The 21,639-nt window shown below is 39.9% G+C and overlaps 1 protein-coding gene across 3 annotated transcripts in view; it reads right to left on the bottom strand.

Annotated features, from left to right (window-relative positions):
- CHL1 (cell adhesion molecule L1 like) overlaps positions 1-21,115 on the bottom strand; it is a 55,941-nt gene extending 34,826 nt beyond the window's left edge. For 2 of the 3 annotated variants that reach the window (XM_010172746.1, XM_010172748.1), the window contains exons 1-7: positions 20,960-21,115; positions 18,844-18,949; positions 17,016-17,206; positions 7,942-8,064; positions 6,541-6,711; positions 4,091-4,138; positions 2,085-2,205 (exon numbers count right to left, since the gene is read on the bottom strand). In XM_010172746.1, the coding sequence (XP_010171048.1) occupies positions 2,085-2,205; positions 4,091-4,138; positions 6,541-6,711; positions 7,942-8,064; positions 17,016-17,206; positions 18,844-18,949; positions 20,960-21,050 (851 nt within the window). In that variant the 5' untranslated portion in view covers positions 21,051-21,115. The remainder of the gene's footprint in view (positions 1-2,084; positions 2,206-4,090; positions 4,139-6,540; positions 6,712-7,941; positions 8,065-17,015; positions 17,207-18,843; positions 18,950-20,959) is intronic. The other variant, XM_010172747.1, reaches the window with a different exon arrangement.
- Positions 21,116-21,639: the final 524 nt, after the last annotated feature.

Below are 21,639 nucleotides of genomic sequence, written 5' to 3'. Positions count from 1 at the left end.
TTTTTTTTGCTGAAAATGGGAATTTTAACAAATGTTGGTTTATTTTGGTCTAAATGTTGCATTTTTGAAGGGTTTCAGTGAAAAAATATTTGTTTGGTGATCAAAGTACTTTGCCTTCTTTCAAAAGTGACTACTTAAAAAATTCCCTTTTTGTCTGAAAAATAATCTAAACAAAATTTTCTTGGAAAATTCCATGTGAATAAAAAATTATTTTTTTTAACTTTTTTTCCAAATAAACACTGTCCTTGTGCTTGTACACAATATTAATTCTTGCACATGAAAATTCATATTTGTGCATTTCCAAGATGATTTGCTGATTAAGTACTTTGAAAACACTATAAACTCATAGCTGTGGACTTGTGGAGGTCTGTGTGCCTGCAAATTAGCTTGATGGGTAGTGGATTAGACAAGGAAGTGTTGCAACAGGGAACTAAAACTCACTGCAGATACTTGGAGTGAATCCAACAGAGACAAGTAATTCACCTTCTTTCAGAAATGGCAACCAACTGAGAGGCATAATCTTGCCAGCTCAAATGAGCAATGCCCTTTCAAGCCCACACAGAATAACAAAATACCCTAAACATGTTTGTTCAGGCAGATAAATATCCTGATTTTTTTGGAATTTTATAGAGGGGATATAATTGCACAGCCTTTAATATGAATTATCTGTCTGTTAACCACAGTCTGTGTGCACAGACCTTCAGCTCTACCATACAGAACAAGAAGACGATGATTTAAGTCTCCACTCAACAAAAAGCTCTATCACAAATAAACCAGAAGTGACTGCGCTTTCATTGTGGGTTTAGTGGTTGGAGAGATTTTTATTTTATCTATTTTCTCTGGTGGCAACTCTTCCAGGGCAGCCTATTGAATCTACAAGCACACAGTAAAAACTGTGGAAAACTGGACTGAGGGCAAAGCAGAGCTTACGTCTGTCTGAGTTACTGCAGCAGGAACAAGGGCTGAGAGAGGTTCATTGTGAGGACTGCACTCAGCATTTATTTAGCCATCCCCTTTCCTGACTTGTCCTTATTTTGTCCTGTGTTATTTACAATAAAGAACAAAACTGTCCTGATTTCCCAACACATACCATCTACTTTATCCCTTCCCTATATTTTTACAGTGAGCATCTCCTCATTGAGATATTCTGCCATGCTTAGTCCAGCCAGATCGATGACTAGAGGTTGAGTAGTGCTCTGAAATGCTAACAGCAGTAACAAGCTTGAGATAGTCATGCAGCACAAAGCTCCAGAGGCACCCATGGAAATGGGCCCAAGCAGAAAACATGGGACTGGAACTAAATTTGAAGTTAGCCCATTAGTCAGTTTTAGCAGGATCAAACCAATGCAGATCATTCCAGTTCACTATATTTTTACATAGCTGTGGACTTTGTTCCCCATCGTTCTGTCGTGTGTGAGAACATCATGGAAGGAACATCCTCTGTATGGAAATTCTGGATGCTGGTGAATAAACCACAGAAGGTGCCCAGAACCACCTGCACTCCTGAGCCAGCATCTCCCACTGCAACTGGGTTAGGAGGACCACTAGTGGGACATTTCTTTAATGGATGTCTTGTATGACATCACTCAAGAACTTTGCTCTTAAAAATCTGAGATCTGATACCTGGGAAAATGCTGAATAATTTTTGAGCATTGAACTAAAACTGAATTACTGAAACTAGAAAAGAAACATCACAGCTTGTGAGCCAAACCACAGAAGGTGAAGAATTCACCAGATGTTTAGTTTCTCAACATCTCAAAAGCAGTATTACTGAAAAAAGTTCTATAATAGGTTTTTTTTTTTTTAATATAATACAAAAAAAAATATCAATACCTACTATGATATGATTTTAATTATTTTTTTATATGCTCTAGCAATAACAAACACATGGATGTTGCACGCCAGCTCTGTGCTGCTTTACCAGGAGTACACATTAGAAAAACTCTACATAGAGGTTCAATTCAAAAATATTTGGGCAGGAAGGTATATTCATTTGTAGTCACATGATTTTTAATATAGCTTTTTCTTTCCTGATTTCTGTTTCAAAAGGTGAATAAGTTTGTGTAGTATTGTGCATTACTCACAGCCCTTCAGCAATACATTCCAGTAGCAGGACACCTCCCTTGATGACAGTGACTGATGAGCTACTGCCAGAGGATTCAGGAGGGATCAGCAGCTTGGGTTTTCTTTCCTTGATAAAATTTGCTAAAAAAGAGAATAAAATAAAAGTTAGAGATGAAATCTTAGAGCCTGTATAAATAATAATGCCACAAACATTACTTCTGTCAGAAGGTTTCAGACAGCAATTTGTAAATTTTCTTTTTTATTTATATGGTTTGAGACTAATTCAGGACTCTCCTGCTTACAGGCAGAAGATGGGTACAGTGATAACAACAGGCAGCAGTACTGGTGAAGCTCCTTTTCCTATGGTTTCATGTCCTGCTGTCCAAGCCCTGGTCCTTTCTCTCATACACCTCAGACACTGATCTTCTCAACTTCTGATCTTCTGGTGTGCACCACCTTTCTTAGCACCTTTCTTCTGCATTGACTCTCCATCATCTTTTACATCTCAGATGAAAACCTATCTTTCCTGACTTGAATATCCCATAGATTTGTCCTTCTTGCTACAATTATTAAATCTACAGTAATAGAGGTACAATTTGTAAGGAAGACTGTTAAAATAATCAAACAAGATTGACCTGCATTTGATTTCAATGGACCATTTGTTCCAGCCTGCCAAACAATGGTTTCGTGATGCATGGAGTTAAATGGCTATCCAGTTATCACTATAATAGCAATTAGCACAGTAATGAATAAGTCCCCAAATGGTACTAGTTCTTCAAAAATAGTCAGTTATGGATGATTTGGTAAAAGACCACATGTACCTCTCTGACCCATTTTCTAATTTTTTTTTTTCTTTAGCTCCCCTTGTTTTGTATCTCCAGGAATCTGTGTCACAAGTGCTCAGAGCTGCAGCAAAACACTTCGGTGCCTCTGGATACGCTCACAGGTTTTCCATCTGCCCTCCACCTCCCACTGCCAAAGGCAGGCAGTCCCCTTCCTGAGCAGAGACAGGAGTTCAGACATCTCCCCCAGGGAAAAATCAGATTTTGATTGTCTGTCACTCCGCACAGCCCTGCTAGTTCTGCTGACAAGGTTTAGCCTCTGCAGACCAAGGCTTGGGGACTGGTCAGGGCTTTGAGGTACCTGTCCCGAAACACTTGAGGAGAACCCCCTTTTCAAACACTTCAGTGCTCATCCAACAAAATGAGGTTTTTTCAGGAGTTTCAAATTGGGTGTTTCAAAAAAACCAGAGGGTCTCAGAAGCAATTAATCAAATAAATCAGAGTCAAGAGCTACACAAAAAACCCCAAGACTATTATTTTTACATATTTTAAACAAAATTAACTGGGTGGAGAATTGCAGGAATAGCTGGTAGCTACCTTCTGGCTTATCTGCACTGCCTGCATATCTGCAGTATCTGAGTATCTGCAGGATATCGCTCCACAAAGGGAGGGAAGATGTGAATCCCCAGGAGGAGAAGGGGTTTTTTTTGCTTACCTGTGCCAAGAACCAGAGAGGGACACGGTGCATCACCTCCCACCCACCCCGAGGTACGGCTGTAGATGGGGACAATTAACACAGAGCACCTAAAGCTCTGTAAATCCCCATCTTAAACTCATCCTGGAGTAATGCATCCCCAGGGTGACCCTTTAGACATTAATTCAGAGTTTCAACCCCTGGTTCTTAATTGCCAGAGGGAGATTCAAAGCACCTAGTTCTGGCTGCTGCTCTGAACTGATAATACGAGAAACCCAGGACATCACCATCCTCACTTACACCACATTATAAAATGTGGATGTTCATTTCTCAGCTAAGAAAACTACCTCTTTGTTAAAAACCCTTCAGATTCCTGTCAAAAAGTACAAGATGAGCAAATTGTACTCCATGGACCACTTAAATCCATCCCATGGCAATGAAAAGGCTTTTGTGATTTTTTTTTTCCTTTTTTTCTGAGCAGCAGCTCACATTTCAGCTCCTCTGCTAGATCCTCACTTTAAAAGCTAAATAACAGATTCATTCAACTCACCCTTAGTAACTGCAGCGTTAGGTGAGCCTGAGTCATTAGCATGCTTAACTGAAATAAATAAAAGTGACAACCAAACACAAACATGCACAGTTGATACAGAATCAAAAGAAACAATAAATCAACCAAAACAAAACCATGCCCCACCCCCCCAATTTCTGCCAGAAAAGAAAAAAACAAAGAAAAATATAAAGTAAAGCAACAGATGAACAATGAATTTCTGAAAATACAAGGACAATTATTTAAAGATCTGTTATTCTGCAAAATATTTCATAAGTGATGCAATAATTTTATCCTAATATGATTTTAAAAATCACTAAGCGCTTAGTATCCACTAAAAAGAAATTTTATATATTTTTTCCAGTCTCTTTTTTTCTTATTGCCTATGTGTTTCTGCTTTTTTTTTTTAATACAGTCTCTCAATAGGTACTGGGCATGGAGAGGAGTGGGCAGTCTCGAGCTAAGCTGACAAAAACTTTTAAGCACGTGCCTCACATTCACGCCTGCACCCATTCCCAAGGCTTTGACAGCAAAGTGCATGAACTGAAGTGCTTTGCTGGGCCACTGCCAGAGCCACCAGCAGCCCCACACTCCAACCCCCTCCCATATCTCTCTAATCCGTGTGTGCATGCATATGGGAGCAACAGTTCATTCTGATATTTTTCTCACAATTATTATCCCAAGAGATGGTTTAAGCAAGTATTAAGATCTACAAACCCATTACTAATCCTTTATCTTTTTATCCCAACAAGAAAACTCTCAAAGTCATATATTAAATATTAGGCTTTCATTCAGGAAGAAAAATCTCCTTGGCTTTCTGGGCTGCATAAGCCCGAAAGGTCAGGGATATTAGTGAAACAGAAGACTGATATTAAGGGCACAGGCAGGCTCAGCGAGTGGTACAAGCGATACCAGAAACTATTACAGCCGAGAGAGATTGGAGCAAAGCAGGATGGATCTCCAGCTGGTATAAGCCGCTGTAGTTCCACCAGCTTCTCTCAGGCTTTGCTGATTTCATGCAGCTGAGAGCATGCCCTAAAAGGCTGGGTTGTTTGGGGGGTTTTTTGGTTTTGTTGTTTTGTTTTTTGTTTTCCTTGGCTATTTGTATTTTTTCCTCTCACACTGGTACCTGTACACCCCTTGTCTTCAGTGGCTTTATGCAGTTTGAATTAGTGATTTGGTACCACAGTGGGTAGGTTTATCCTGAACATATGCACATGTATGATGATGGGACAGCAAACCCAGCTCATCCCAGTGAGGCTCAGCCACAGGGGCAGCACCTGAAACCAGCTTTTGTGTAAGTTCCTCAGAGCCTACAGGAATACAGAGACGTTAACATAAATAAAATTTGATGTTCCTGTCCTGGTTTTGCTAGGATAGAGTTATTTTTTTCTTAGTAGTTAGTATAGCTGTGTTGTAGTTTCAGTGTGGGATTTGTTATGAGAAGGATGTTGATAAAGTACTGATGTTATTAGTCGCTGCTGGAGCTCAGGGTCATGGTGTTTGGCTGGTTCACAGCTGCAAGGAACTGAGAGGGGGGAAGCATAGTAATTAGCAAAACCCCAAACTGGCATTTGGATGTGCCAATGAGATATTCCACATCATATCACATCATGGTCAGTATATTAACCAGGGTTGACCAGAAATCTGGGGGATTCTTTCAGGAATCACTTGGGCTCACTCTGGCAGGATTGTGGTTTGGGGACTGTCCCTGCTCTGGGGTTGCTGGCTGGGACAGGCTGGGCATCGGTTGGTGGGTGGTGAGCAGCTGCACTGAGCATAACTCATTTGCATATTCTGTTATTACTGTTATTATTATTTTATCTCAATTAGCAAATTGGTTTTATCTCAACCCAGGAGTTTTCTCAATTTTTACCCTTCTAATTCTCTCCCCTATTCCCTGGGTGGGGGGGGACAGTGAGAGAGCGACTGTGTTTGGTTGCAAACCAAAAGAGTGAAAGCACCACAAGTCCCTACACAACATGCCATTAAGGAAATGGAAAATGCCTCCTGTGTCATTATTGATGCTCAAAGCAGCCTGCAAAGACCTGGAAAACATCGCCCTTCCCAACCTCACTGCTGCGCCTGGACCAAACCAGGTCTGCATCCAGGGAGGAGGTGGCCACATAAAGTTCTCAAGACCCAGTGAAGACCTATCCACTGGACTGTGAGAAAGCAGATTTCCCCAATGCATCGTTAGCTTTCACCAGGGGGAGAACAGGAGGAAGAGCAGGGCACTTTTGGTGCCCAACAGCTGCAAACAGCTTTTCTCAGTTGAATTTACGCTTTAGAGTTAGGTTAATAACGCAGGAATAAGCACAGTAACGTGCATTTTCTTCACAAGAGAATCACATCAGAGACACAGGGCACACATCTGCATCCAATGGTGTTAAAAAAGAAAGAATGACAGAAAAAACAACAGAAAACAAGAAATTACTCATCCACAGACTTACACCGGGAAACCTTCAGTGTCATTGGCATTTTCTGTACAATCGTCCTCAGCCTTGGAAATGCTGCAAAGCAACAATAATCGCTTCGACTGTCATTTTCTTCCACATTGGCAAAGTAGAGATCTCCCTTAAGGCTCATGGAGACCCTTTCATCTTGTGGGATGTGCTGCAAATCTAGCAAGAAAAAATAATTATAATATGGTAATGATGCTGAGCTGTTTCACCAACATGACTGCTAATGCTCTCCTGTCATGTGCTTGCTTCCAGATTCTGAATGTAACTTTGAGGTGAAAGAGGTAGAAGGCCCAGCGTAACCAATGGGTTATTTGCCAATATTCAATGAATGCTCTCCTGTCATGTGCTTGCTTCCAGATACTGAATGTAACTTTGAGACGAAAGAGGTAGAAGGTCCAGCGTAACCAATGGGTTATTTGCCAAAATTCAACGTACGATTGATTGACAACTGACAATAAATATTATAGATATAATAATATATTTATATTAAAAGATATTAAAAATCATTGATAATGAAAAGTTTATAATAAAATATACACAGTACAAAGTTCCTGCTCAGATTGTAAGGATATTTCTAGTACCTCTCCCCGATACAAAGGCCTGTAATGATGATCTGGAGGTCACCCATTTATAGGTGTCCCCCACGGCCAGTCTCTCTCTTGTACAGCCCACAGCAGGGGAATGTGAGCGTGCACTAAGGTGGCTGTACTGTCTCGTTTTTGATCCAGCCAAATGCAGGTCTGTGCTAAATCTGTATGTCAGGAGTAGAGAGGCTGCCTTATAAGATCAGAGGTTTAATCTGCCACCCTGTCTCTGCAAGCATTTGGTCAGCTTCAGAAATGAACTCTTCATGTCACGGAGGCAATCCCAGTTACTTTGCTTCCCAAGGTTGAGAAATTCATGCACATCACAAATGCTGAAGAACAATGCAACAGAAACCCACAAGGAACTAATTACACATACCTGACAGGTTTGGGGGGGGGTTTTTGTTGTTTTTTTGGTTTTTTTCTTAGTATTATAAACCAACCATTAGTTTATGAAAAAAGGAAAACAGTAATGATAGATATAACATATTTACACATTTTATCCTCTCTACTGTAAATGCAGCAGTCCTCATTACTAGTAGACCCATTTACTGATATGCAAGCTTTCTGATATCTCAAATTTAATAATATGTTGTGTCAATGCACTTTATAATTTAACTTTGTGCTATGTAAAAACATATCTGCATTCTCCACTCTTCAATTTTGTTTTTCAATATCCAGATCTATTTCCTAAGCACTTGCACAATTACTGCTCCCATCAATTATGAATCTGTAATGAAAACTGCTCTGGAAGACAAATGTTTTGAGTATCCTCATATGAATTGTGTAAAGATTGTTTACTTACCAATATTCATCCAATAGATATGCAAAGGTGGGATGCCTTTTGGGGGGTTACAGTGCAAAATCACAGAATCACCGTGCTCCACATCAAGGGGCTCAATTTTTTCTTTGGGGAATTTTGGTACACCTGTACAAAAGCAAAGAAGTTCCTCTTTTATTGCTGCCTTTTGAAATTTTGCCCTTTGCTTCCCCCTCAATACAGTTCTTCAGAAAATATTTACCTTAACATCACCCTTTGCATTCTCTGCCTTTAGTTACTACCATTAGTTACTACTGTTACTGTTATGCTCAGTTTTGGGGAACAAGAAGGACATGGAGGTACTGGAGGCATGTCCAGAGAAGGGCAAGGGAGCTGGGGAAGGGTCTGGAGCACAAGTGTGATGAGTTCAACAACTGGGGTTGTTGAGCCTGGAGAAAAGGAAGCTGAGGGGAGACCTGGCTCTGTCCAAGTCCCTGAAAGGAGGGTGGAGAGAGGTGGGGGTGGATCTGTTCAACAGGTGACAGGACAAGAGGAAATGGCCTCAAGTTGCACCAAGGGGCAGTTGAGATGGGATGTGAGGAAGAATTTCTTTGCTGAAAGGGTTCTGAGGCATTGGAAGGGGTTGCCCAGGGCAGTGGTGGAGTCCCCATCCCTGGAGGGATTGAAGAGTCGTGTAGACATAGTGCTGAGGGACATGGGTTAGTCGGGGACGTGTCAGTGTTGGGTTAATGATTGGACTTGATGATCTTAAAGGTCTTTTCCAGTCAAGGCAATTCAGAGATTCTGTGGTTATTTACAAAGTGGTGCAGAGTAACGATGCATTTTCCTAAGAGTAAGAAATCTCTGCTAGCATTCTTCATCCACGAAGGGCACAGGCTGCAGTACTGAAAGCCAGGCAACCCAACGGTGATGTTTAATGGTTGTCTGTGATGCCCATGAGCTTTTCTCAGGCTTTATGTTAATGCCCTTATTTTCAAATGCTTTCTATAGCTTCTTTTTTTGTATTGTCTAGAAAGGACAACTCAAAGCCCCACAGAACTGCAGCCTGAGGCTAAGATCGGCGTAGAGGATTGTGCACTGATGGATCAGAAACCAGTCTGGGAGTGCAGTATGTTCTGGGAAGTGTTGGCTAAAAGGTAGTTCTCCAGAAGCCACTGCAAGTCAATGCAGGTGAGGACAGAGATCATGCAGCTGTTCTACCTGGTGCCTGGAGTTATCCCAATTCTCATCCATCTCCAGAATCAGATGGAGCAGAAGCCTGGTTTGAAGATTTTATTGCCTCAGGTGTAAAACTTCTGCTGTGCAGACCTGCAGACTTTCTCAGCGAGCTCATTGTTCAGGGTGCAGAGACAGGATTTGCAGAAAAGAATACACAGGGGTGCAGAAAGGCTGCACTATTTGGGCTTAAATATGGGTTAAATAATTAATAGATGAAGGACTTGTTTAATCACCCAGAGCATCAGCACTGATGCCAGCAGCCTGAACCCCACTTGGCAAATTTGGACAACCTGTCCAGCCTCAGCAGCCCAAAATGCAACCGGAGCACATCCAAGATGAGGGGATGGAGAACTGGGCTGGTGCCCACATCAAACCGAGCACTGGGAGGTTGCAGCTCAGAGATTATTGCAAATAAATTAGTCTGCAAAATGTAACCACTCCTTGAAAGTATTTAGCTCAGACAGTTTCAGGGCGGACTCTGTCTTCTGCTTTTATTTCAGACAAGTTCAAACTAGCGAAAGTTTCAGTTCAGGCAACTGCATCAAACAGCAAAATTAACAGCCATTAAAGAGCAAAGGAATGAAAGCATCCTGGCTAGGCAGAATAAACTGGCACAGCAAATATTGCCATCCCAGTCTTCAAGTTATAACAGGGAACTCTGATAGTGAATAAACTATTTGAAACACCAGTGGTCCACTGGCTCCACAGGACAATGCCATATGACAGGAGTCAAACCAAAAGAGGAGGGTGAGAAATGCAGGGCCAGGTCTCTGAGGAGACTTTATACATTGTAGGATTAGTAAATATAAAAAGAAGCAATCATTGTAATGCTGATTGCCTGAATGCAGATTGGGCATAGATTTTTATCTCCAGGAGGATTATTAATACACTATGAATTCTTAGGAGAGGCAAAACAGAGTTAATGAGCATTACTCACTCTGTAGGTGAAATTTCAGATAACAAAGGGAACTATGTATTAAAATCCAGTATGTTCAATAACCTATTTGAAGCCCTTGAAAATCCATCTGCTGACTGCTGGAGAGGTGAAAAGCTTGCCAGTAGGAAAAAGCCAATGTTTTGATCTGAAACTTATTTATTCCCAAAAGCATATCACTCTCAACAAAACTTTACAAAAGCTGGATCAGGTGAAGGATAAGGAATTTCTGACTAAACCAAAGAGACCAGCAAATAGACCCATAGTAACATCACTCATCTAGGACATTGAAAACTCCTGTTCAAACTCATTTTCTGCCTCATTTGGCACAACTAAATCTGGGTCTCCACTATCCCAGTTGGGTGCCATAACCACTTGTCTGTTCAGTCAATTTCTGTAGCAAATAATTACAGAATTATAAAAAAAAAACCCAGAGCAAGTCCCATCAGGAGACAGTGAAAAATCATGGTCTTGGTGTCATTAGCTGGCAGCACAGGTGTTCATCTCCAATGCATGGCCCAGAAATCTGCCTTTCGTCCCCAATGGGGGAAGCAGCAACTTGTGTCCTCCATCTCTAACAAATACTCGAACTCCAGGCAGTTGGGGCTTCTGGGTTCTTCCATGCTGCCTTGTTTCACTTTGTTCATTGTGAAAAACACAGAAAACTTAGATTTTTCCCCCCAATGCATAAGTTCAAGTCTTTTGAAATCTTTCAATAGAGGAAAACTCAACTTTCATGATAAGTTCCTGAGCCAAATCTTCTATCAAGTATATTTTCTTGCTGAGGTCCCCTTGGTCTCAAAGACTAGAAAAAATAACTGCTTCTGAATTCTGCATGAGATTTATTAAAACTAAGAAGCTAATATAGCATTAGACTTTGGCTCTTGCACATTTATAACCAGTATGTATCTGTAGGCAATTTTAATTTTTTTTTTTCAGTTTTCCTCTGTTTTAATTCTGGAATTAATCATTACTGATTTGTAGCTGATCACAGAAACTATCATTAAGCTCAAAAGCATCATACAAGATTAATTGTGTCATGAAAGTGTTTAATACTGTATGGAGTTATCAATGCAGCACACGGACACAGTAAAATTTACCACCAATTGATCTCATTGCGGCGATACCATTAAAACTGTCATGTCAATCTTTCATGCAATTCCCCACACACAGTTATAATGAGAGGGGACAGAGAATCCAGCATAGCTCCAAGTGCTACCTCTCACATATCCATAACACGGGGGAGAACAACATTATTTAATGACTCTGAAAAAGCCTGGCTGAGGTGCCAGCAGGATGGCTCTCACGAAACAAGCAATCAAGTGGCACGTATGAAAGGGCCACGGGGAAGATGAAAAACCACACACCTGACTTCTGTTATGGAGATATCTTCTAAGAGCCCACTGTGATATATAAAGCTCTCAAAACAACCTTGGGAAAGGTTTCGCTGCCCAAATATTATTTACTGTACTGTGAATGCTGTACAGCACCCAAAAAAACCCAGAATTACAGTGCTCTGACAGTGTGCAAACCATGGAAATGAAAGATTATCAGCCTTGTGTAAGGAACCAGGCTCTGTTTAATCCCTGGGGTGACTCCAAGTTTAATGACTGAACTGTACTTGAGATTAGGCTGAAATACCATTGGTAAATTAGGTTGGCTGAGAGAAATTTCAGAAAGAAGGCTGGGTCACTCCCTCCTGCTTCTTATCTGTCCAGTATCTCCACTAAAAACAAACAGGAGGGAGACCAATACAATGCAATATAAAATGTACATTTGAGTACATTTGAAAATAAGGGCATTAACATAACGACCAGAGCTGGTTTCAGTTTCTTCAGGAAACCAGTTTCCAGCAGGATTGCCTCAGATTTACTCAGGCACCTATGAGCACACTTTGTCCTACACCTTAGTTTTTGTCCTACTGCTGACTACAGTGACTTCACACAACTAGAACTGTACTGAGTATGGCAATTTATACCAGTTTATATGATCATGAAGTCCATTCCATCCTGTATTTTACATGTTTCTGGGTAAAGTATTGAGAAATTGAAATGAAGGAAAAGGGTTTCTCCAGGTAACAGTCCTTGAGAACCCTGTGTCTGGTTTCTACCAGTAGCTGGTGTAAAACAGGAGTCAACTCATTGTGGTAAATCAGTAATCAGCAAATATTTTGGGAAACTATTGTAGGAAAACATAATTATACCCCAGGTTTTCATAACCTTCTCTGTTGATGCTGCTGGAGATGTGTCCTGGACTAGATGGATAATTAGCCTGATTGATCATGGATATTATTCAGTTCTTCTATGCAAATAAATCCTTAAAGTATGCAAGATTGAGGGAAAGTGGAAATAGTCAAGAAATTTCTGTATCCTGAAAATTCCCAGCTCCTCAGACACTTAAATAGTAGCTGAAGGGTTTGCTGTACAGATCTATATCTTGTCCAGTGAACAGCCCAACATATCAAAGTATCATAAACATGACTTGCAGTCACCAGCCACAGAAGCTGTATTACACACAGGTTGGGCAGCTTCCAGTACATACCTCAGTGCATCAATTGCTACTCTGATCCATGCAGTATACGCAAGAGTTAAATCTGTAATTTTCATTGCAGCCTTTGAAGCATTTATGAGATATGATCCTGCTTATTTATGGATTTTTTTAATTGCTGCATTAAATTGAAAAAGTTAGGAAAGCCTGGTTGTTAGTCCACTCACTCTCAAAGAAGCTTCTACGATGGAATCAGTGATGGTCTTTTTTTTCCTATGTAAATCTCTATTTCCCTTTCCAAAGTGATGGTTGCTGGCAACAGTCAGAGTGATCCCAATGATTTAGCTGGCCAGAAAAGTTTGTCAGAGGTATAGGACACTGCTTTAGGAAGCAAGAAGTTTAAGTTTTATTCCCATCACCTGCAAAGCCTCAGTGAGTTACTCTTTTGTTTTCTTTTCCAGAAAAGTTCTACTGAACGTCTTCACAAAGTGTGTTCCTGAGATCTCCTGTTTTAATATCAGCTCGGTATCTTTTAATGACTACACAACATTCACATCTGCACAGTACAGCCTGTCACTGGACAATTTTATATTTAGACTATGTTTCCATCTTCAGATCTTTGGTCTTTCAGAGCAACAGCTTTAGAAATAACTGAGCATAAATCTCAATGCAGTCTACCATGAAGAGTCTTTTACACCACAGTTAATTAAAGAAGTTTAAATGCCAGTTCTTCCTCTGGCATTGGGCCTCCTCAGTAATTCAGACACTGGATTCCCTAAATACAGGAGGAGGGTAGCTGAGATCAGTGTTCTCACCATTTAAATTAATTTTCATGCTGCATGTATCTTGTACCAATCCAGACTTTGTAAATGATGGGAACACACAGAGATCCTCAGACCCCATTCTTCCCCACTTTCCTTAATATCATCGTATATAGGGGAGGTGTGGTATCTTCATTATGTAGGTGACATTTAACGATCATTTCTGCTGACATTTCTATTGCTTTCCTGGAATGAATACTGTGAGTAAACAGTCCTTTGTTCTCCTTACTTTCCTCACACACCCAGTAGTCTCTTTTTGCAGTGTAAATGTAATTTATGAAAAAAACCCTGGCCTAGAATGACTTGCCGGCTTTTTCTTCACTTCATTGGCATCGTGACTTGCCAAGTAGCTTACATTTTAGTTGAATACAGCTGGCAAAGCACTGCCACCTCTGCATCATTATCATGAATGCATGTAGTGATCTCACATGTACCAGTCTCTGCTTCAAAACCTGAGGATGAATAGAGGTAATTTATCCCAAACTCTTCTGTGTCAGTGATTGCCTCATTTACAGCGGGTCTGTGCACCAGCAGCTCCTTTTCACTTGAGCACAGTTGTAGAATATCCAGCACTTTAGAAAATCAAAATGTGGCTTCTCTCACTCTCTGAATCCTGATTTAATTTGCAGCATCTCTGTTGCACCATTAAATGGAAGAATTTATGACAGAAGAGTATGAATAAATGTGCCTTAAAAGGTGTGTGAGTCAGATGAATCCCTCTAATGTCTGTACCATTTATTCATTTTCTGGATTTAGGACTCTGCATGGATTAGCACTAAAATTCCTCTCGCGCTTGGTAACAAACATTTTGGAACTTCTCAATTAATTTGTTGCTAACTATTCCCAGTATATTTAGTTTCTACTCAAGTTAGTAGAGACAAGTTCTCATCAGAAGCAAGAATCAGACTATTATTGCAGATTCAATAATATCAGATACAGACATAAACTTGTTCTTGTTTTCTGTTTTTAAGCATCTTTTTTGGTTCAATAGCAATGGAGTGTCAGAATATTCTGCTGCTGGAGGTGATTTACCTTCATTGAAACATGACAATGAGGTCTTGAACTCCTCTGAAAGTTAGTGAGTCTGAGATGCTTTGCTTAAGAGAAATCGTATTAACCCCATTGCCCTGACCAGACTCAAAAGTCAATAATTATGTCTTGTTTAAAGCTCTGAATAACTGCATCACTCTCCTGTTCCTGCCTGAAACTTCAGTTGACATCAGGTACATAGCTTCAAATTCCTACCTGTGGAGCCAACTTACATCATTAGTCCAATAAACTTCAACTTACTGTCCTAAAACTGTGTGCAGTTCTCCTCTACTAAGGAATGCTATTCCCTTAGAGCAGTTGCAAGTTGGTAGAGCCTAAACCAGACAGCAGGACATGTAATCTTGGTCATTCCTCACCAAACACCAAGCTACAGCATTAGGGAATACGATGCAATACAGTGCATTGTGAAATAAATTTAGTAAGGAAAAAAAAAATCCATAAAGCTGTCTGGAAGGAGAACAAATCCTATCTTTCATGAGGAGCACTCATAACAATGCATTTACATGGCATCCTCAGCAGTCCTTCTCCAGGAACTCTCCCAGCTTCTGCAATGTGTCTTATTTCTAACACAACCACAGTGCATGATTCTCCCACCCTGGCTACGCCTAAAATACTTCTCAGGATTATTTCCTATGATAAAAACACGGCAGAAATTATTACATGTTTCTCCTAGCGTGTTCCATCTGCACTGACCTGCTGGAAGTAGGTTTTTGTAGCTAGGTGGACATCTCCTGTCACTATAAAGACTGAGAAGACCATGGAGAGATGCCCTGCCATGTGGACACACCAATTCCACATGTGCCCAGTCCTTTCAGATCTCCTGGCAACAAAATATTGTAAGAACTTGGAAATACACGCTCTAGTCTGCAAAAAACCTCCATTGCACTGTTGGTTCTCTTCTTCTACAGCATTTGACTACATCACACACTCTGCTTCATGTTCTTAACCCTGCTCCATCCTGAAGCCAGTGAAGTTTCTTGTCTTTTTAACTCTCACTAGGAAAGTCCTGCCTCAAATTTTCCTCTTCTAATTTCATATATTTCAATCCTGAATTTAAGACCGACTGCATCTTCATCTTTCCGTGTTACTTCCAAACTACAAGTGCTTAAATGGATTGGTACAAAGCTGGTTCTATCAATGTCCTAATCATTACCTTGAACTTTGTATCAGTAAATTTCATTCCACTCTATCAGTCTGTCCTTAAAATCACCCATTTCTCCCTCTGCCCTTCCTCGATGCTAATGATAGAAGGACACATTTCTAAGGTCAGTACATTTTTGAGCTCATTTTCCATTCAGTTCCAGGTCTTTAATACTCTCCCTGTAAGTATTTCTATCAAACCCTGAATGATGCTGACACCAGACTACTGAACTCGCAGTTGACTGGATCACTTCCCCTTGAGCATCGGTTGCTATTTTGCAGTAATCAGCTGTTATTTCTCCCATCTTTTCCTCCAGCTTCTGATTTCATGTTCTTTCCTCTGAGATGGAGACCATATTGTCCTCCCAATTTCTAGGCACTCAGTCACAGTTGCCAAGCTGAAATATTACAGTCTTATGACTCCTAACAGCATTTGCTTTCCAATAAATGTTTGGAAACTGAAAGCATCACATGATTCCTAATTCTTTATCAAATATATTCCTCCACTATTGGGGAGATCACTCCAACTTTAACTCAGGAGATTCTCCAGACTCACAAAGTGTCTTTTACAACATTTCCCCAGAGTGATTTGACTCAAAGCAATTTTGTTTTCTCTGACAATGACTTCCTATTCCTTTATTGCCCTGTACATTTTTAATTTCTAATATATTTCTAAAACTATTTAATGATCTATGCCATTATTTCTGTCTTTCATGACCAGCTAATATCTTTCAATAACTGCAGGTAAGGTAGTAGCTGCTCTGCCATTTTTTCTGCTATTTATCTCTCCAAATAGTTTAATTTCTGTATTTTCCTGATGTGCTGGCATCACTTCACAAAAAAAATTGTCTCTGCCCAGATTAGATAGACAATTTACCAGACTACAACTCTCATCAATATTTATGCTTTCTTCTTTACAAAAAGAGAAAAGTATTAGAAGAGGAAGCATCACAAGAGCGAAGAGTGGCTCTAAGCAAATACGAATCAGAAAAGAATTCTTCTGGGGTTTATGGCAAAGGCAAAGCAAGTGCTTTATAAAGGCATTTAAATAGTCAAGTCAAAGCAAATAATAATTTTCTATCATTGAACATACAGCTCTCCTGAGATGGTCATTAAAACATTTATACTAATTTAACTACCAACCCACCCTCTAGAGGCAAAGTGGGGCAGACGATATTCAGAACTCAAAAGTAAATAATAAATGTTTTCCAAATTAATATTCTGGGAAAACATATACATTATTTACCCAGTTGGCTTTGTATTAATTAAAGTTGATAAGGAGTGTCAGTATCAGCACTTGGAAACCTGCAAGGAGTTGATAGTCCAGTGGTATTTTCTGAATTCCATACACCACCTTAGTAACTAGTTCTTTCCCATTTCATTTGAGGAAACACCATTTTCACCTTAAAAAACCCAAACCAAACCAAAGGCACATTAAAAGCCCTTACTTGGAACAATGAGCTCAATTTCTTCTGACATGGCAGTTCCCAGCAAGTTGGATGCATAGCAACGATATTTCCCTTGAAAATTAGTGATGATTCCACGGTTTTGAATCACAAATGTTCCAGAGTTGTTTGATGCAACTATTCTTGGGTCGGATAATAAATCAAATGGTTTTCCATCCTTAGTCCAGTTGAAGCTGAAAAATAATACACATGTGACAAAGGACAGGTCACAGAATAGGTGTGAAAACCGTGGTAAATATGGGTCCAACAACACACTATTAAAATAAAAGAAAAAACTTGGTATAAGAGGAGGGAGTTGGATGGTAAAATGACCACTGTGCTGCTGTAACTTGTGTTGGCTGTTGGGCATGTCTCTCCTGATGGACATTTTACTTTTGGATAATTGATTGTGACATGAAATAAGAATACAAAGCTTAAGGCAAGGACAAAAAAAAAAATGAGAGAGATCATCTGTGAAATCAAGAGCCACCCAGTGAAAATAACTAAAGGTCTGAAAAAAAGCTGTGGCTGTAGGAGAGTTGGTACTTCTGACTGACAAAGATTGACAGGAGCTCTTCTCACCATCTACAGGAGATGCCATGGTTGAGCCCAGGAGAATCTGAGGTGACTCAACTTGAGTTTCTCCTGGTCTTGACATAGAATTATTTGCAGTTTTGATGCTACCAGGGTGTGATTTTGATGAATGCTGATATATTAGTCATCGTTTATGTAGCTGGAAGTCTCAGATGGCTTGAAATTGGGCTAAACTGACTCAAAAGCAAACAGTTGGAAATTACAGTATAAAATGCATTTAGTGGAACACATGCATTTTTCAATGTTTTGCAATGTTTTAAGAGAATAAATTAATTTTAACAGAAATTTATGTTTTGGTACTTCACTGAGGCAAACTGCCTTGAGATTGTATGGAGAGGAATATGGGTTCCTCTCTCCTAACCAGCTCTATCACATACATTTAAAAATAACAGAACACTTTTCACTGCTCTACTAACAAACAATGAAATAAAGAAAATTGGTTATCACACTACAAATCTTCATTCAGAACTCACCTAAAAATGATCAAATTATTTTGATATAAAAATATCAATTTTCTTTTTAAGCAAGTTTAAATGGTGTTGCAGAGAAAAAAGAAAGGAGAGATTAAAGAATAAAAATGAATGCAAAGCAGCTATTGATTTAGCCCATACACCATCCGGTGATGAAAGTCTCAGTAGGAGATTTTACTATGTTATTATTACATTTTTGTTAATCACATTTTCATTATTAATCTTTTTCCTTTTTACATTGGTGAAAAATATATGAAGTTTATCTTTGGATATTTATTTGAATAACTCCTCATGTGCATATTTGTAACATCACCATGGCCCCAGTGATGTCAGGTCCAGAGAAGGTATCTGATAAAATGCAAATGTGATCTCTGAATACACGATCTAATGTGCTCGGTATTTTTAGGGTAGAAATGGCAGAAGAACAGCTGAGACCCTTTGATTACCATGACACACCTCCTATCTTTTGCAGTACAGCCCAGACAAGCTCTTTTAAAGCATAGGCTGAACTTAGTACGTGGTAGAGAAATGGAACATCTCCCAACAAGACAGAGACACGTTGATATCTCTTCACAGAGAGCAGAAGTGATTGAGCAACAAAAGATGAATGACCTCAATGGAAACCCAGATCTTAACCTCACCTGATGATGACGAGCAGGTTATGTACATCAGCTATTCCTCCCTTCCCCAAAACCAGAACCATGCTTAGCAAAGGCTAAAAGCAAACTCAATGTCTGCTTGCTTCTCCAGGTGAAAGCAGTACTCACGTGGGCTGTGGGTTTCCTCTAGCTTCGCATTGAATTGTAAAGTCCTCATCAAAAGGGTAGGCAACCTGGGTGTGGGATTGCTCCGTGATTGTTGGAAGCTGCACAACTGAACACAAAGAGGGATTGAGTTAAAACACCACTTAAGCAAAACTCCGCTCTGCTCAGGATCTTTCTTCCACAGGGACAATGTCAAGATTGCCTTAAAAAAAGGACGATGATGATCATCTTCTTCCTGGCATTGACAATACTCTCTGCTCCCCAAACTGAGCATTGTTATTGCCTCGGCAGCCAGAGGAAGGTTTGACACATGACATTCATCCAGCCACTCACGGCCATCACCTGTGCATGTGTCCATGTCTGACCAACCCATCCCAGGAAGAGGAGAGCCGGGACCAGGCTAAAGTAAAGCCAAAGCACGGGCATGTGGACTGGTGAATTTATTCAGTGGTGAAGTCAGTATCTGGCTTTTTAACCCAGATGCAGATACACACAGAAATGAAGTAGCAAAGTACTATCTCCATCCTGGATAAAATTGCCAGGAAACCCATGGACTGGAAAGATGACTGAACCCCCCTCCAGGGTACAGCGCGGGAAGAGCCGTTACCAGTCACAGGGTCACACAAAGATGTTTCACTAATTTCTGGGGGTTTTTTTTAAGAGAATTAAAGTGTTGCAGATGTCTGTGCAACAGAGCTGCACGAGGGAGAATGCTCCCCACAGTGGAGCTGGGGATAAGAGGATCATCACATCGTTAGAAACAGCCACAAAGAAAATTAACATGCTCTTCACTTCTTCTTTTAAGTCCAGGAAGCTCAAAGCTGGAGCGAAACGTGGTGTCTTGCTGTACCATGTGGTCTCAAAGCCAAACAGTTCCAAGCCCACTAGCTTCACTGATCAGACATAATTCCTTTTTATTAAAATATAAAATGCTTCATTAAAGCAAATTAAGGGCTAGATGGTTCCCCTGTGTAGGTACTTAAAAGCAATGGATGCCCAGACAGTTTGTCCTGCACTTTACACTCACAGCTCCACTTTTGCTTTATTTAAACACAAGGAACCACTTTCCTCTAAAAAAATTTCTACTTCCAAATGCTATTAAACAAGTTTGGATAGGTTTAGAAAAATATCCTGGAAACCTGTTTGATTGCCTTCTCCTTTGCAGTCAGGGCTATTGGCAGACTCTAGAGTGTTAACAGCTCACGGCAGGTCCACGTGATGCCATGAAACTGGCCCGTGTCCTGCTCTGAGGCTACAGCACCCAAAGCCCTGTGAAGAGTCTAAATTTTGTTTTCCTTAGTTTTATTTATTTATTTATCTATCTATCCCCACTATAATTCATTCAAAATCCAATATTGTTGAGCTTTGCTTTGACTTGTTAGGGGTGGTTTTTGTTTGTTTTTTGACATTTTTTTTCCCCAAAAAACCTGTAGTTCATCATCCTGGTCCATTTATATTTTAAAAATGCAAACCTTGGGAGCTCTGGGCTGTACTCCAGTCAGTAGGGTCCACTGGTTTTTATGGGATTGTCCCCTGTAAACCTCATCCCATATTTTACATGTCCTGAAACCACACCAGCCGTGTAAAAGAGGCAGTTTGAATGCATCACAGGCAGAGAGGGATGAGGAAGGTGCTCCCCAGGGTGGTAGGTGAGGCGTAGGAAATGCTGCTCTGGGGACTCATGTACGCCCCAAGACATACACCTGCTCCTTTTTCAGACTGAAATAGCAGGTTGCAAGATGAGGAAGTAAGGATCTATGTACATCAAACAAGCTTCAGGGAGATTCAGAGCCAAAATGAGGAATTTATGTGAGGGACAAAACCAAACCCTCGGAGCTAAGCGATGTGTTGGATCACAAACACCAGATATATATGTTATTAGACAAGTTTACTGCTACATTTAAACAAGCCCAAACCAAGTAGCTTACATTTTTATCACATCTGAATTTCCCAAAGGCCACGTTCTGGCAGAATTAAATTCAAAATGGAACAACTGAAAAGCAGGATTTGATTTTTTTTTTTTCTTCAGGGAAAGTTTTGGTTTTGTTTTTGTTTTTTTTTAAAAAAGTCGATACAAAAACAAAACATCAAAGTGTTCACGTAAATAGCTACAACTCACCTGATAATGGTATTTCAATAGCTGCTGCCAAGCTCAATACAAAGAAAAACAGGCATGTGGTGATCCCTTTTGTGCTTAATAGCATCTCCATCACTCTTCTGTAAACAAGGAGTCCAAGCAGAATGAGAGATAACTTATGCTTCACTTCAAACCAGATGTAAGGACGAGAAATGGACAGTCTGGGGAGAAAAAGAACCAGGCAGATCAGGGTGCAATATTAACTTGGTTCTAGCAAGGTTAAACCAAAGCAACACCTCAGGATTCACAGCTACGTTGGAAATCGCACTAAGTGGTACAGTCTCCTCTCCTCTCTCCCCACCCCCTGGTTTTGGGAAAGTCCTCTCTTATTTTTTTTGTTTTTATTAAATTTTTAATAAAAAAAAATACATGCATAAAAATACAAATCCATTATAGCACAGAAGTATAATTATTTTTTTGTTTTGCAATTAAAAGTAGGGATGGTTTAAAATATGTTATATTTGTAATCATTCCAGTTCATAAATTTTTCTAATGAGAGTTGTGTAAGTTGGAAAATAATGTAACAGAGTTAATGAGAGAAATTTGGTATGCTAATGACCTTGTTCATAAATCTCGTATGTCTTTTATCTTTTATGTATAAAAAAAAGGATACAATTGAGTTTATTTCATTAACAAAGACCAGAACACGAAACCTTTGTTTT

Source organism: Antrostomus carolinensis, unplaced genomic scaffold (assembly GCF_000700745.2).
Source record: "Antrostomus carolinensis isolate BGI_N321 unplaced genomic scaffold, ASM70074v2 scaffold24887, whole genome shotgun sequence".
Taxonomy (NCBI): Eukaryota; Metazoa; Chordata; class Aves; order Caprimulgiformes; family Caprimulgidae; genus Antrostomus; species Antrostomus carolinensis.
This window is presented reverse-complemented; position numbering and strand designations above follow the sequence as displayed.